This window comes from Phoenix dactylifera, chromosome 9 (genome assembly GCF_009389715.1).
Source record: "Phoenix dactylifera cultivar Barhee BC4 chromosome 9, palm_55x_up_171113_PBpolish2nd_filt_p, whole genome shotgun sequence".
Taxonomy (NCBI): Eukaryota; Viridiplantae; Streptophyta; class Magnoliopsida; order Arecales; family Arecaceae; genus Phoenix; species Phoenix dactylifera.
In genome coordinates this window covers 19,264,011-19,276,857 of record NC_052400.1, presented here as the reverse complement: position 1 = coordinate 19,276,857, position 12,847 = coordinate 19,264,011, and the positions used below count along the sequence as shown (strand labels likewise).

Here is a 12,847-nt window from a genome sequence, read left to right as displayed (position 1 = left end):
TTAGCAATATAGTTTCGAACAATAGGAGCATTCTCAGCTGCATTACAAATACCGAAGCCCAGTTTCATCCGACACCGACGAACTTATTACAGACACTGCCCAAAGAAGCAAAGCGCTTCAAGATCAGGGAGAAGGTTTAGGAATCGAACTTTGACTTATGAAAACTGCATCTCTTTGAAAAATTGACGCTTTCATTGAAATCACTAACCTTCATACTCTTTCAAAAATCGATTCCAAGGAAAAATGTGAATTTTGGCGGATCTCCTATCAAAACCCTTCTTCCTTCCCTCAAATCATCACATTTAACGTACATAAAGATCAGTTTCAAACCAAAACAGTGTCGACTTGGATACCAGAGGAGGACATGACACCGTCGACTTTGCTTCCGTTGGCTAACGATCCGACCTCGACGTATAGCTGCAGAAAAGAGCAAAAAGTCTCAAAATTGAAGCAATAATCCATCGAATTGGTGTCATAAATCAATCTCATGGCCTCTTCTAGATTGTCAGTTTGGCAAAACTTCCCGATTTCGACATAAGATCGATCCCCTGCTTCTCATAGATTAAAGTGGAGGCTCTCGCAATGGTTCTCCAGGACTCGGAACTCCATAGAGAGGTGGGATTTTGAAGAGGATGGGAGCTTAGAGAGGCAAACTAATACCGACGAGCTTCTGAGATTCAAACCAGAGTTATTCTTGATGGATATCCTTCTAAAAATTTAAAATTATGTAAATATTTTTTTAAAATTTATATTTATTTCTATATTTTATAAAAAAATTAACAAATGCTTCGATTTTTCTAGCACCGTTAATAAAAATCATACTTATTTTAATTAAAAATAAAATAAAATTTTGAAATTACTTTTTTTTGTCTCCATCATAATTATCTCATAAATATTTCTCCTGTACATCTATCTATTAAGAGTATTTTAGTTATTTTAATTTGAAACCATTAATTTTTTGTATATATAAAAAATAAGTATTAAAAAATAACAAAATAAATATTTTACTAGGGTGTACATGTAAATATTAATTTGAGAAGGATATTTATGATTTTTTTTTTAGTGCAACGGCAGCTCACATATTGCGGATGTGAATGCGGCCAATAAAATTAAAAAATAAAACACTACGTAATGACCCTAAAACAGACCCACTCTCAATTCAAACAAAACCACCGGAGTGGTGGGCCGCATAGGAGGCCACCTAGTCGGCCGTCCTGTTGGCCTCCCTGAACACTTGTGAAGCCTGGTGGAAGTCGTGCTCCTCCATCAACCTACAAATCTCAAGGATCAGCGGCCGATCCTTAGCAGTGCGTCTCCGTCTCCGGATCCACTCAACCACTGTGGCCGATCGCCCTTAAGAATAATACGATCCACATCCAGTATCCGCCTCGCATAGAAGATGCCCTCCTAGGCTGTTCTGAGCTCGACACACACCACTAATGAGTCAAAAGTCGGCCGGCTTCTCGCTGCAACTACTTTGATTTTTTTTAAAGAGAATATTCAACAAAAAGAAAAAAAAACTTTTCAAACTAATATAATCCCAAACGATTTCACGTGCTAAGCACGTGTGCTCTCGGGGGTATATTTAATGGCTGTGGATGGGCACGGGAGAGCCGAAAGTCCAATCCGTTTTCTCCCACTGGGGACCGAGACGGGTGGGGGAGGATGCACGCTGTTCTCTTCCCAAATGGCGGCCTTCGCACGCCTGTCACCTTCCCACTCCTCAAGTACAGTCATGCCAAGTCTATCTACGGGAAAGGTAACCCTAACCCTATTATTTGCTCTAAAATAGCAATGCTTCAGGAGCTTCTTTTCCCCTCTTTCTCTCTGCCTTTTGCAAGTACTTTTGAGTTCCAAATTTCGAGTTTCAGTTTGTGTGGGAATGTAAAGGTAATTAATGAGCTTGTCTTAGTTCGTCTTTTTTTTGTTCTGGTTTGCTGGCGATTGAATTTTCTCTGGCTTAGTGATTTCCTTCTATGGCTTCTTTAACCACTTCCTCCATTGGTACAACAACAAAAAGGCTTTTTACTTTCAGCCTATGTTACAGCCCGACCACACTAGGATTTAGGGGGGTAGAAAGGGGTAGGATTGAGTGGTTTGATTACATTGGGTTTGCGTGATTCTTGGACCAATCAGAGAGAAAGGGGGTTTGGCTAATCACTATAATATAATTGTGGGAGACAAGCTTGGCGAGAGTCTGTGGTGTTAACAGAATAGAATGGAGAGAGTATAGGGGTTTTGAAGTTGTGCGCTATGGCAATGATTTGGAAGCGATGGCTGTAATTATAGCTGGAAATTTCTTACTCATAGGCAGACACTTCCAGCACCTCATAAAGAAAAAGAGTTCATAAATCTCAGGATAATATTTCGTTGTTCTATCATGTCTAGCTGGCATGACATTAATCAGTCAATGTGCTTTGAATTCAGGAGCAGGTAAAGATTCTCTTAAGTCAATGGTCTGCAATATGTGATTGGCAGGACACATCACAAGAATTATGTCAATTATGCAATGAATCTAAGGAGCAAGAATTGCACATGGTAGTATGAAATCGAAAGTTCATGTAGCATATCTGTGATGTGTTTGCTGTATACTAGATTCTGAAAAATTAATACAAGCCAAGTTGGAGATAATTTTAAGCCTATTGACTGAGAGTAAAGAGAATTAGGTTAGTATAGAGATTGCACAAAATCAATATCGAGGAGGAAAAGGCACTTTCATACTGCCGACTGCATCCCAAAATCTCTTCTGAGTTAATAGAAGTGATGTCTATTAAATGCATAAATAATGAGTATAATGAAATTTAGACATAGAGGACCGTCATTTTCTTAATGAATCACATTTTTTTTCCTCCAAAAAAAAAGAAAATGAAATTTAGATGCAAAGGAGACAGAAGAATACTTCGTTCAATCTTATTATGTTACTTTGTGAGTATACTCATCTTTCATCTGAAATAAGTGGAGGACATTACATAGTAAATGTGCCAGATCAGTCTACTGAAGTTATCTTGTTTTCAGCATAAATTGAAGTTCCTTGTTAACAATCTTGAATGCAAGCTCATTTCTTTAGGGTAATTCTTTAGTTTGTTAAAATATAAAAGAATAATAGTCTAAATGCAATATGGCCAAATTATGGAAGCGAGGAGCTCTCCTCGTGCATACCTATCTAGCTTGCTTGCTTATCTTTGTTCTGGCAGTCAAAGGAGAGATTTCATCTCTTACATATCGTTGCAGATTTCTGATATTGTAACTGAATCTGTCTTATATAAAGGTGGTTGTTAGTTTTATTGTTAGCCTCTTATTATTTTCCCTTTCTTTGAATCAAATGGTTTTCCCTTACTTGAAATAAATTTTTCTCTCTGCATCTCAGCTACCAGCAACTGAGATATCATCTTTTGATGCAGCTTATTGAACTTGGCAGAGATTACAGATGGGCCTCTACTCTTTGCTTCCCAAGGAGGCCTACTTCAGCCATCCGTGTCAATTATTAGATCTGAAGGAAATAGAAGAGGACGTCCTCGAAGAAATGCCTCTGCAGATAGGTCTGTAAAGGGTGCTAATCGACTGAAAGATTCATCAACTACCAGTGATGAGACATCTAAATCCTCTAGTCAGGAGAAGATAATAGCATTGTTTAAAAGAATACAAACTTCTATTTCAAAAGGAGGATCTGCACTTTCCAAGAGAAGAAGCCCCAACAATCCAAAAGAAAAGCAAACAGGTGAATCAGTTCTGGGATCTCGACAAAAGTATGTAAAACAGAAACAAGCAAGAGGTATATCAATCAGAATTATAGGAAAAATTTCCTCTTGTTTCTCTTTTCTACTAAGTTATTTATAAATTTTTCGTTGACGATGGAGACAAAATATTTTATCTGTCCTGTAAACCTCTCTCTCTCTCTCTCTCTCACGCACACACACTGTTTGTGTGTGTCGGTGTGTGAGCAAGCATGCAAACGAGCACACGTGTTTTGATGTCTTTGATTCATATTGGCCTCTCTAATTCTTATCCTTTATGCCAGTAGATAAAGTTCCAAGCCAATATGATACATTGTCATCAGGAGATGAAACAACAGAAGATGCTGTGACATCTGGAAAGTTCAAAATGTCAAGGCCTGTCTCAAATTTTGCGAAGAGATCACCCATTCCACCACCTTCATTAGAACTGGAAAGCATTCAGAAGGTGTCTGAGGAACGTCTGCCAGTAGTTGCTGCAGGGGAGAAGGTAGAATTACAGAAGCTGGATGAGATGAAGCTCCCTGAGCTGAAAGAACTAGCAAGAAAAAGAGGGGTAAAAGGTTACTCGAAGCTGAAGAAGGGAGAGCTTTTGGAACTTTTGAAGGGGTTGCTGCAATCTTCTTGATGAGCAGAAGCTTTTCGAGATGAAATAACATAAATCGTTTGTGAGAGACTTACTGGCTGAAGTCTTATGAAACTATGAATAGGACAGTTCAAGAACCTATAACTGTTTGCTGTTGTTGTACATTTATTTCTTGTTCTTTTCTTTTGTTCGCCAGTGTGTTTGTGTGACTGGGTGGAGTTGCAGATGTCTTTTGCTACTCTGTTTGACCTCATCAATTTGCTTAGTTATTCAGTTAACTTCTATGAAAATTACTGCTGATTGTTTAAAGCTTCAATCTATGATTGCTATATCAGATAGGTTTGCAGTATGGATGTTGTCTTAATCGCAGTCATAAAGCAAAGATGCGCTCTTCTTGAATTGGAATTCTCTTTTAAACCAAACAACCGAATTTCTAAGATAACATGGACAATATGATTAATTATGGGATTGCTATGTTAATTTTTAACCATCAATGGACTAGTGCGTCTGCCTATATTACTTGTAAGTATGTCAAGAGAATACCTGATCATGATTCAAATTGTCTCTTCGTTTTGGTTGATGAGAAAAAAAAGTCAGGATGTTTGATGCCCTCTCTTGCGCGATATTGTCGTATATATATTATTAGGACGACAAGAACCAATCCGTTGTAGTCTAGTTGGTTAGGATACTCAGCTCTCACCCGAGAGACCCTGGTTCGATTCCCGGCAACGGAAAATTATTTTGCCTTTTTTATTTTTCTGAGACAAAACCCTAGCAGCGCCAGGCCTCGCACCTTTGGTTTTCTTTATTCTCCCGCTTCCCGGAGCGAGTTCTTCCTGTGCCGACCCTCCATCAGAGTTCTCTCCCCATGGTCGGAATCCTCCTCCCTCTTTTCTCGTTCCGCTTTGCTTTCTTTTCTTTTTTCCCTTCTTCTATGAACGTCATCGCGGTCTTCTTCCCTTTCTTCGTAGGCTTCGGAGAAGAAGATGTCGAACCCGATGAGGGAGATCAAGGTGCAGAAGCTCGTCCTCAACATCTCCGTTGGTGAGAGCGGTGATCGTCTCACCAGAGCTGCTAAGGTACAACTCTTCTATCTCTCCGTTGATCGGATCTCTCGGATCGAGCCTTTTGATGGATCCCTTCATGTTTTTTTTTTTTGATTTTATTCTTCTTTTCGTTTCAAGTATCAAATCGTTGGATTTTTCCCCCTTTTCGTATTCGTTTTTAGAGTTTAAAGAGTTAATGTTTGTAGCGCTTTTTCAATCTCTGTTGTTGACGGTCTCCATGTTTGTTTATGGATTACTTCTTTAGCTTAAAATTTGGGGTTAGCAGGACCAGAATCTGACTATTTTCATGGATAATCGTGAAATTTGTAATGAAGTTACTATTGTTTAAAATTGTTGAAAATTTGAGCTCTGTTGGTTTGCATTATTTTTGCTTTGGTAGAACTTGCATGTATGATTTAAATCCTGAATATATCTGGCTGGGAATGTTCATGGTCTGACGAATATAAAAAGTGTGATTTCAATATTTCTGGAAAATTTTTAATCAAGGGAATTGCACTGTAGTCTTATCACTTCGAATTACGTTATATTTACATTTAAAGAAAGCTAGCAATGTTGTGTCATATAATTACTCTCTCTCTCTCTCATACGGACATCTGGTTGAAGTATTATGCTTTATGTACTTCTGTTTGCAGGTTTTGGAACAGTTGAGTGGACAGACACCAGTTTTCTCAAAGGGTATTATTCTCTTTATTTCGTTTCTATTTGCTATGTAATTTTGGTTTCCTTTCCTTGATTGCCCTTCTGTCATGGTTGATCTTGTTCTGCAGCAAGATATACTGTTCGGTCCTTTGGAATTAGGCGTAATGAAAAGATTGCGTGCTATGTCACTGTCAGAGGAGAAAAGGCAATGCAACTTTTGGAGAGCGGTTTGAAAGTGAAGGAATATGAGTTATTGAGAAGAAACTTCAGTGATACTGGGTGTTTTGGTTTTGGCATTCAAGAACATATTGATCTGGGCATTAAGTAAGTGAAATTTACTCTTTGTTAATTGACTCTTCTTAAACTATTTATTACAAGATGTGTACATATATCTATTCCATTCAAAAAAATATGAGAGGATTATATTTTTGCAGTTCCTGACTGTTGAATTAAATAATACAATTTTGAAATTGATCGAGCATTTATATCTATATGACAGAAATGGTTGTCTTTCCTTAGTATCTCTTGATGTTTGATCCTGCAGTAGATACACATCCATCTCTCCTCGGAAGGGTTGTGATTCAAATTTCATATTGCAGTGAGCATGTCTAGTATATGAGATTGGTGAATAATAATTTTCTTGGCCAACCTGTGTAGTTACTTTTCACGTGTATTGTCTTAATGGTCTCTTGAACCAATAGGCTAATTTTGTCGAGCTAGCTTAAGTTTTGGTTAGAGAATTGAAGTTTTGTCAAGATTCCATTATGCTCTGGCGGAAACCGACCTTGAACCTCTTTACACCTTATAGCTTGATCATATCAAGATTTGAGTATTGATGGATTTTTTTTTTTTTGTTGATATATGAACTCTGTTTGGGATTTTTGTTCGGAATTTATCATTTTAGTGTTTTGAATTTTATGCTGACTCATTAGGACAAGTGTAAAACAACACAGAGGTAGAAGAATATTCGAGCATGGTCTACAGCATTTTTTGGTTTGTCTAGAGATACTAGTAGAATTTTAACTACCTTGCTATTCTTATATGCTAAAAGTGTTTCTAACAGTGATAAGATGTGATTTGACCCAGCTAATGTTCATCGATTAGATGCGCATCATTCCATGAAATTTGATAGATGAAGATTCTATGCCAGTTGATTATAATGTTGGAGATAAAAAGGCAACAAAGTAAGGATTTTCTTATTGTCTAAGACTCTAGGTAATAGTATCTTTTGTAAAGCATTGTACAAACGGTGTTTTTCACAATATTGATAATCAAATAGCCTGTTGATTAACCTTCACAACAGTGGTCGACTGTTGATGTTTTACTTTGATATCAGATTACTTAATATTAAAGTTAGCTTACATTTTCTAATATTTTTTCAAATTTTCTCTTAGAATCCTCAAGTAGCTGAATATTGATAATATTTTTTTTCTTGCTAATGGTGTTTCGTGGGGTTTGTGAATTCATGACCTTTTACATGGTGAGCTCATGGATATGGAATATAAGGGTTACACCCTTGCTCTTTTCCAATGGAGTTCTGATCCTTCTTACTTTTGCAAATACAAGAACAATTTTGTGTCTTATTTGTGTAATCTATCCATTCTAATTCTCATCCGGCTTATCTACATTGAACTAGCATCGCAGAGTTTCAATCAGCCAACCTACATTGAACGAGCATTGCAAGGCATGCTTAGCATTTGGCCCACTCAACACTTTTTTACTTATTTTTATCCGTAGCGCACACAATTCTAAAAGGTGATCTATGTGGCCAGTGTGCATAAACAACCTCCCAGCTTCCTTGTGTGGGGCCTAGTTGGGTATATATGTAGATGAAACACAGTTGGCACCAAGGTGATTGGCATAAGCCTAATTGGTTGCATATATGGTCCAGGAGGGTAGAGGATGGGCAAGGTAGGCTGTATGTGGGCCACCAGGTATGGCTGCATGCCTGTTGAGCAATATATAGTCCCTTACTTTTCTTCCTAGGTGAGTCAGACCAAATTGTAAACCATAAGACTCTATCTTGTATCTTTTAAACATTAAAAGAAAAGGATAAAGCAACATAAGAAATTAGAAGCATTAGAGATTAAGACATTAGTATGAGTGCATATGTTTTATGTCTTCATGTCCAAGAAAAAAAATCAGGTTTAATTATTTAATATAGCTGCATCCCACCATGTAAGCTCATAAGATATCTTAATCCCGACTTCCAAAAATGATATTACAATATGCTGTCATCATCACCATTGTCATTGTTAAATTTCATATACAAATTCGTGAGATAATGGACCTCCCTTTGTAATGTACTAGTTGAATTTATGTAGTATCTTCATATTAGGATCTCTCACCTTTACTCAAGCTAACTTTTTATATAGCCAGAAAACCGTATTTTTCTGTTAAATGCATCATGCCAATTCTATTTTGAGGTAGATGATTTGTAGTACTCAAGCTTTCTAAAATGGTAGAAGAGATTGAAATTTTAACTCTATCTTTTCTCCAAACAACAAAATCTTGAGTCTTGATAGTTGAGAACCTTGGAAATTTTATGTTTTCAAAGCTTAATAATGACGAATCGATCGTTATAAAACTCAAAGAAATAAATGCATTTCAAGAGATAGGCATTCTATTGGAAATGCAATGAATAACCACTGTTTATATCTTATGATCCAAAGTATAATCCATGATTCATATAATATATTCCTGACCTATCTTGATCCAAGGATCCGATCCAGATTGCTAAAGGCCATTTTGATTCAAATCATATGATCCAAATCTTGGATTGTAAGATCTTTACAATCCAAGAATGGACTTCCAAGATTGCATGAGTGGTAATGACAAACTCCAGTCCAGATAACTTTTTCCTCTTTATCTTTGCCTATTCTTCACCCTCTGCTTCATTTTTGAACTTTCTAACATTTTCTGAAATTTATTTTTAAATAATTTTTCTTAAACACAAACAGCTAGGTGGCTGCAGATTGCCTAGGTGCGATGTGATATTCTATTTTCCTGCATACCGTTATTGCTTTTAAGAACCTTGAATGTGCACCACCTCCATCATTTTGCTTTGCTGCAACAACAACCCTGACCATTGCTACTACCTTCTGCTTCAAGTCTGCAATCATTGCGTTGTTTGGAAGTCTGGATTTAACCTTCATTTAGTAGCAATAGGGTAGACAGGAAGAGAGAGGATGTTGATGTGATAGGAAGTGGGAAGGTAAGAAACTTTATCTTCCATTTTATGGTTGCTAGATTTTAATGCAACATACAAATGCACGTGAGTGCTACTTAAAATATTAGGTACAAGATAAATTTTAATAAGATTTTAGCTTGGAAGGCTAATATGCCTTCCCTATGAAATTGCACGAACATGGTGGTTTCTGATCAGGACCAGGAACCAATTCGAATTTGGTTCTTTAATTGTTTTATTTTTTTGGTTTATTATATTCTTAATCTAGATAACTTATGTTTGCTATGACCCACAAATCACTATGAGCTTGGATTTTGGAGGATGTGGGGCACTTTTATGTATAGAATCATGGAAATCTGAATCTAAGGAGAGTTGCCCCCTTGGTCCCTTCTCTGAGTCCAACAATGTAGGATCCTTTTTTTTTAATAAATGCTTGGCATGGTTTAAATATATATGAGGGAGGAACCTAATTAGGGTAATTATGGAATTGAAAGGCTGGGAATATAGCAAATGTTTAATATAGTAAGAAACTAATAACAATTAGGATGGACAAAATATTGTTCCATTGGCTGACCAAGAGCTAGTGGGGAAGATTTGATATGGTTGTAGAAGGTGGTGGTGATTATTTTTTTGTGCCTCTGAGAAAATAGTCTGCATGGTGCACTATCGGTGAAGGGGAGGGGGACCATTTTATTCTTCACCCTCTGCTTCATTTTTGAACTTGCTAACATTTTCTGAAATTTATTTTTAAATAATTTTTCTTAAACACAAACAGCTAGGTGGCTGCAGATTGCCTAGGTGCGATGTGATATTCTATTTTCCTGCGCACCGTTATTGCTTTTAAGAACCTTGAATGTGCACCACCTCCATCATTTTGCTTTGCTGCAACAACAACCCTGACCATTGCTACTACCTTCTGCTTCAAGTGTGCAATCATTGCGTTGTTTGGAAGTCTGGATTTAACCTTCATTTAGTAGCAATAGGGTAGACAGGAAGAGAGAGGATGTCGATGTGATAGGAAGTGGGAAGGTAAGAAACTTTATCTTCCATTTTGTGGTTGCTAGTTTTTAATGCAACATACAAATGCACGTGAGTGCTACTAAAAATATTAGGTACAAGATAAATTTTAAAAAGATTTTAGCTTGGAAGGCTAATATGCCTTCCCTATGAAATTGCACGAACACGGTGGTTTCTGATCAGGACCAGGAACCAATTCGAATTTGGTTCTTTAATTGTTTTATTTTTTTGGTTTATTATATTCTTAATCTGGATAACTTATGTTTGCTATGACCCACAAATCACTATGAGCTTGGATTTTGGAGGATGTGGGACACTTTTATGTATAGAATCATGGAAATCTGAATCTAAGGAGAGTTGCCCCCTTGGTCCCTTCTCTGAGTCCAACAATGTAGGATCCTTTTTTTTAATAAATGTTTGGCATGGTTTAAATATATATGAGGGAGGAACCTAATTAGGGTAATTATGGAATTGAAAGGCTGGGAATATAGCAAATCTTTAATATAGTAAGAAACTAATAACAATTAGGATGGACAAAATATTGTTCCATTGGCTGACCAAGAGCTAGTGGGGAAGATTTGATATGGTTGTAGAAGGTGGTGGTGATTATTTTTTTGTGCCTCTGAGAAAATAGTCTGCATGGTGCACTATTGGTGAAGGGGAGGGGGACCATTTTATTTTTCAGCTGAAACTGGTGTCTGCACAAGTAATATAAACAAATTTTCGATGAAATACAAGCTTTTTCCCTTGCTGCATGGCCTAGCAGGGTTTGAACCCTGCAGGCTGTTGTTGGCAGGTCTCAAAGGGTCCTATTTCAAGTTATCAGCATACTATTGTATGTTTTTAATAGATTAATAGTTCTTTGCTTCTATTGATAGAATAAATATATTTTTGATACGTCACCTGATACATGGTCCGATTTTCCCCTCTTTTGAGATGCTTTCTTTCAATATCTGGCTCTTCAGTCAAATTGACTTCTGGAAATGAATTAATAGATAGATGGCAGAAAGTTTTATTGGAATATCTTGTCAGAGTGATCCATGTAGTCTGACCAGTTATTGAAGTCCATGACTTAGTTTGTAATTCCACCTTCTGTGGTGATTTAGTTTACAATAGGACCTGCATTCTACTAGTTTCCCTACGCATTTAGAAATTGCATGTCTGTCTTGAAAAGGCTGGCATGTATAACCATGTATGCTATTACACTTTTTACAGGTATGATGGTGGCTTACAGTAAAGTATATTGCCTTGAGAATTCCAAATTAGTAAATACCCATCAATTGATCGCTTAGTTTTTCATGTTGTTTCTACAGGTATGATCCCTCGACAGGTATTTATGGCATGGATTTTTATGTTGTTCTGGAAAGGCCTGGTTATCGTGTTGGCCGCCGCCGCCGGTGCAAGTCTGGTGTTGGAATACAGCACAGGGTCACCAAGGAGGATGCCATGAAGTGGTTCCAGGTCAAATATGAGGGTGTTATCCTCAACAAGAGCCAGGCAACAAGCTAGGCTTCTTCCATTCTCCATCAGTGTAGCGGGTTAGGGAAAACTTTCTGCTTCATTTTTGTTTGCGTTCCTGAGAAATTGATTGAAGGCACTTGAATTTATTTTGTTGCCTTTTGTGCTCTGTCAAATCTTCATGTTTATGAAGGCAGTGGGAATATTCTCCATCGGTAAGTGGGGTTGACAGGTGTAGTGCTGGGTAGGCAGTTCCATGCTAGTCTCGTGGCAACTTTTACATATTTTCTGACTGTATTCAGAGCGGTTTGGAATGGGATTATTCTTGTTTGGTCCTGAAGTTCGCACGATTGTTTCAAGTTTTGCATGGGGATGAATGATTTTTTAAAGAAGAGCTAATGATTAAGATGGCATTTGGCTGCTCTTATTGTGGGACTCTGTTGACAGTGTGGTTATCGCTAGCAGTTCACATTGCTGGATTGGTGCAACTCGCTGGATTTACTGCCAAACAGGGGGATTATGGAATTGTCAAATTGGCTCACGACCTTTTCAGGTATGTGCGTGACATGCCCCGTTCTTGTATCACGCAAACTGCTAGCTTTAGAAACTAGAAAATCTTGGCACCTTTTTTTGTTTTGGGCCGATGATCCCATCCATCCAAAACTAGGGGTCAGGTAACTCGGGAATTTTGAAGAAAAAATTATGAGAGCCTTTTAGGGGGTTTTCTGTTTTCCAACAGAATGAGCTGTTTTATCTTTGGGAATGTTTGGTGTCGTGTTTTTAATTATTTTCATAAATCAAATTTATTTAAATTCTTAATTAAAAAGTGATTTTTTGATATATGTGGTGTATGGTGATTATAAATTTTGATTTTAGATGGATTATCATATTTAAAATTTAGCTTTTCGAATTTCTTTTAAAATCCTTGGAAGCACTTCTCAAATGATATTGAAATGTTTATTATTTATTTATGTATCTTTTACTTTGAAAGTCACTAGAAGACTGCTTTTCAGTCGCAAAAAAACAGGTCCTTATTCTTTATGAGATCACTACTGTCTATTGCAGGATTTTTTAATGTTTTCTCTGAAGTAATTCAGACTTAAAATTTATTCAAATATTAGATCGAAACTGTTCCATTATTACTAATCTCCCATTTTATGGT

General features: G+C 37.1%; 2 protein-coding genes and 1 non-coding gene across 9 annotated transcripts; all 3 read left to right on the top strand.

Annotated features, from left to right (window-relative positions):
- The first annotated feature begins 1,584 nt into the window (after nucleotides 1-1,584).
- LOC103701368 (SAP-like protein BP-73) lies at nucleotides 1,585-4,633 on the top strand. 7 transcript variants are annotated; one of them, XM_008785292.3, is made up of 3 exons: nucleotides 1,585-1,759; nucleotides 3,402-3,718; nucleotides 4,022-4,633. In XM_008785292.3, exons 1-3 carry the CDS (start codon nucleotides 1,599-1,601, stop codon nucleotides 4,357-4,359), a joined length of 816 nt encoding a protein of 271 aa, XP_008783514.2. In that variant the 5' UTR covers nucleotides 1,585-1,598; the 3' UTR covers nucleotides 4,360-4,633. The 7 variants fall into 7 exon arrangements, with proteins under 7 accessions (XP_008783514.2, XP_026658165.2, XP_008782750.2 ...); XM_026802364.2 differs by having other exon boundaries at nucleotides 4,019-4,633; XM_008784528.3 differs by having other exon boundaries at nucleotides 3,402-3,772.
- Nucleotides 4,634-4,978: 345 nt separating this feature from the next.
- Nucleotides 4,979-5,051, top strand: TRNAE-CUC. The gene has a single exon. It is a non-coding gene; the product is annotated as a tRNA-Glu (tRNA).
- Nucleotides 5,045-12,112, top strand: LOC103704876 (60S ribosomal protein L11-like). Its single transcript, XM_008788736.4, has 5 exons — nucleotides 5,045-5,188; nucleotides 5,289-5,396; nucleotides 6,017-6,059; nucleotides 6,152-6,347; nucleotides 11,541-12,112. Exons 1-5 carry the CDS (start codon nucleotides 5,186-5,188, stop codon nucleotides 11,734-11,736), a joined length of 546 nt encoding a protein of 181 aa, XP_008786958.1. The 5' UTR covers nucleotides 5,045-5,185; the 3' UTR covers nucleotides 11,737-12,112.
- The last annotated feature ends 735 nt before the right edge of the window (nucleotides 12,113-12,847 follow it).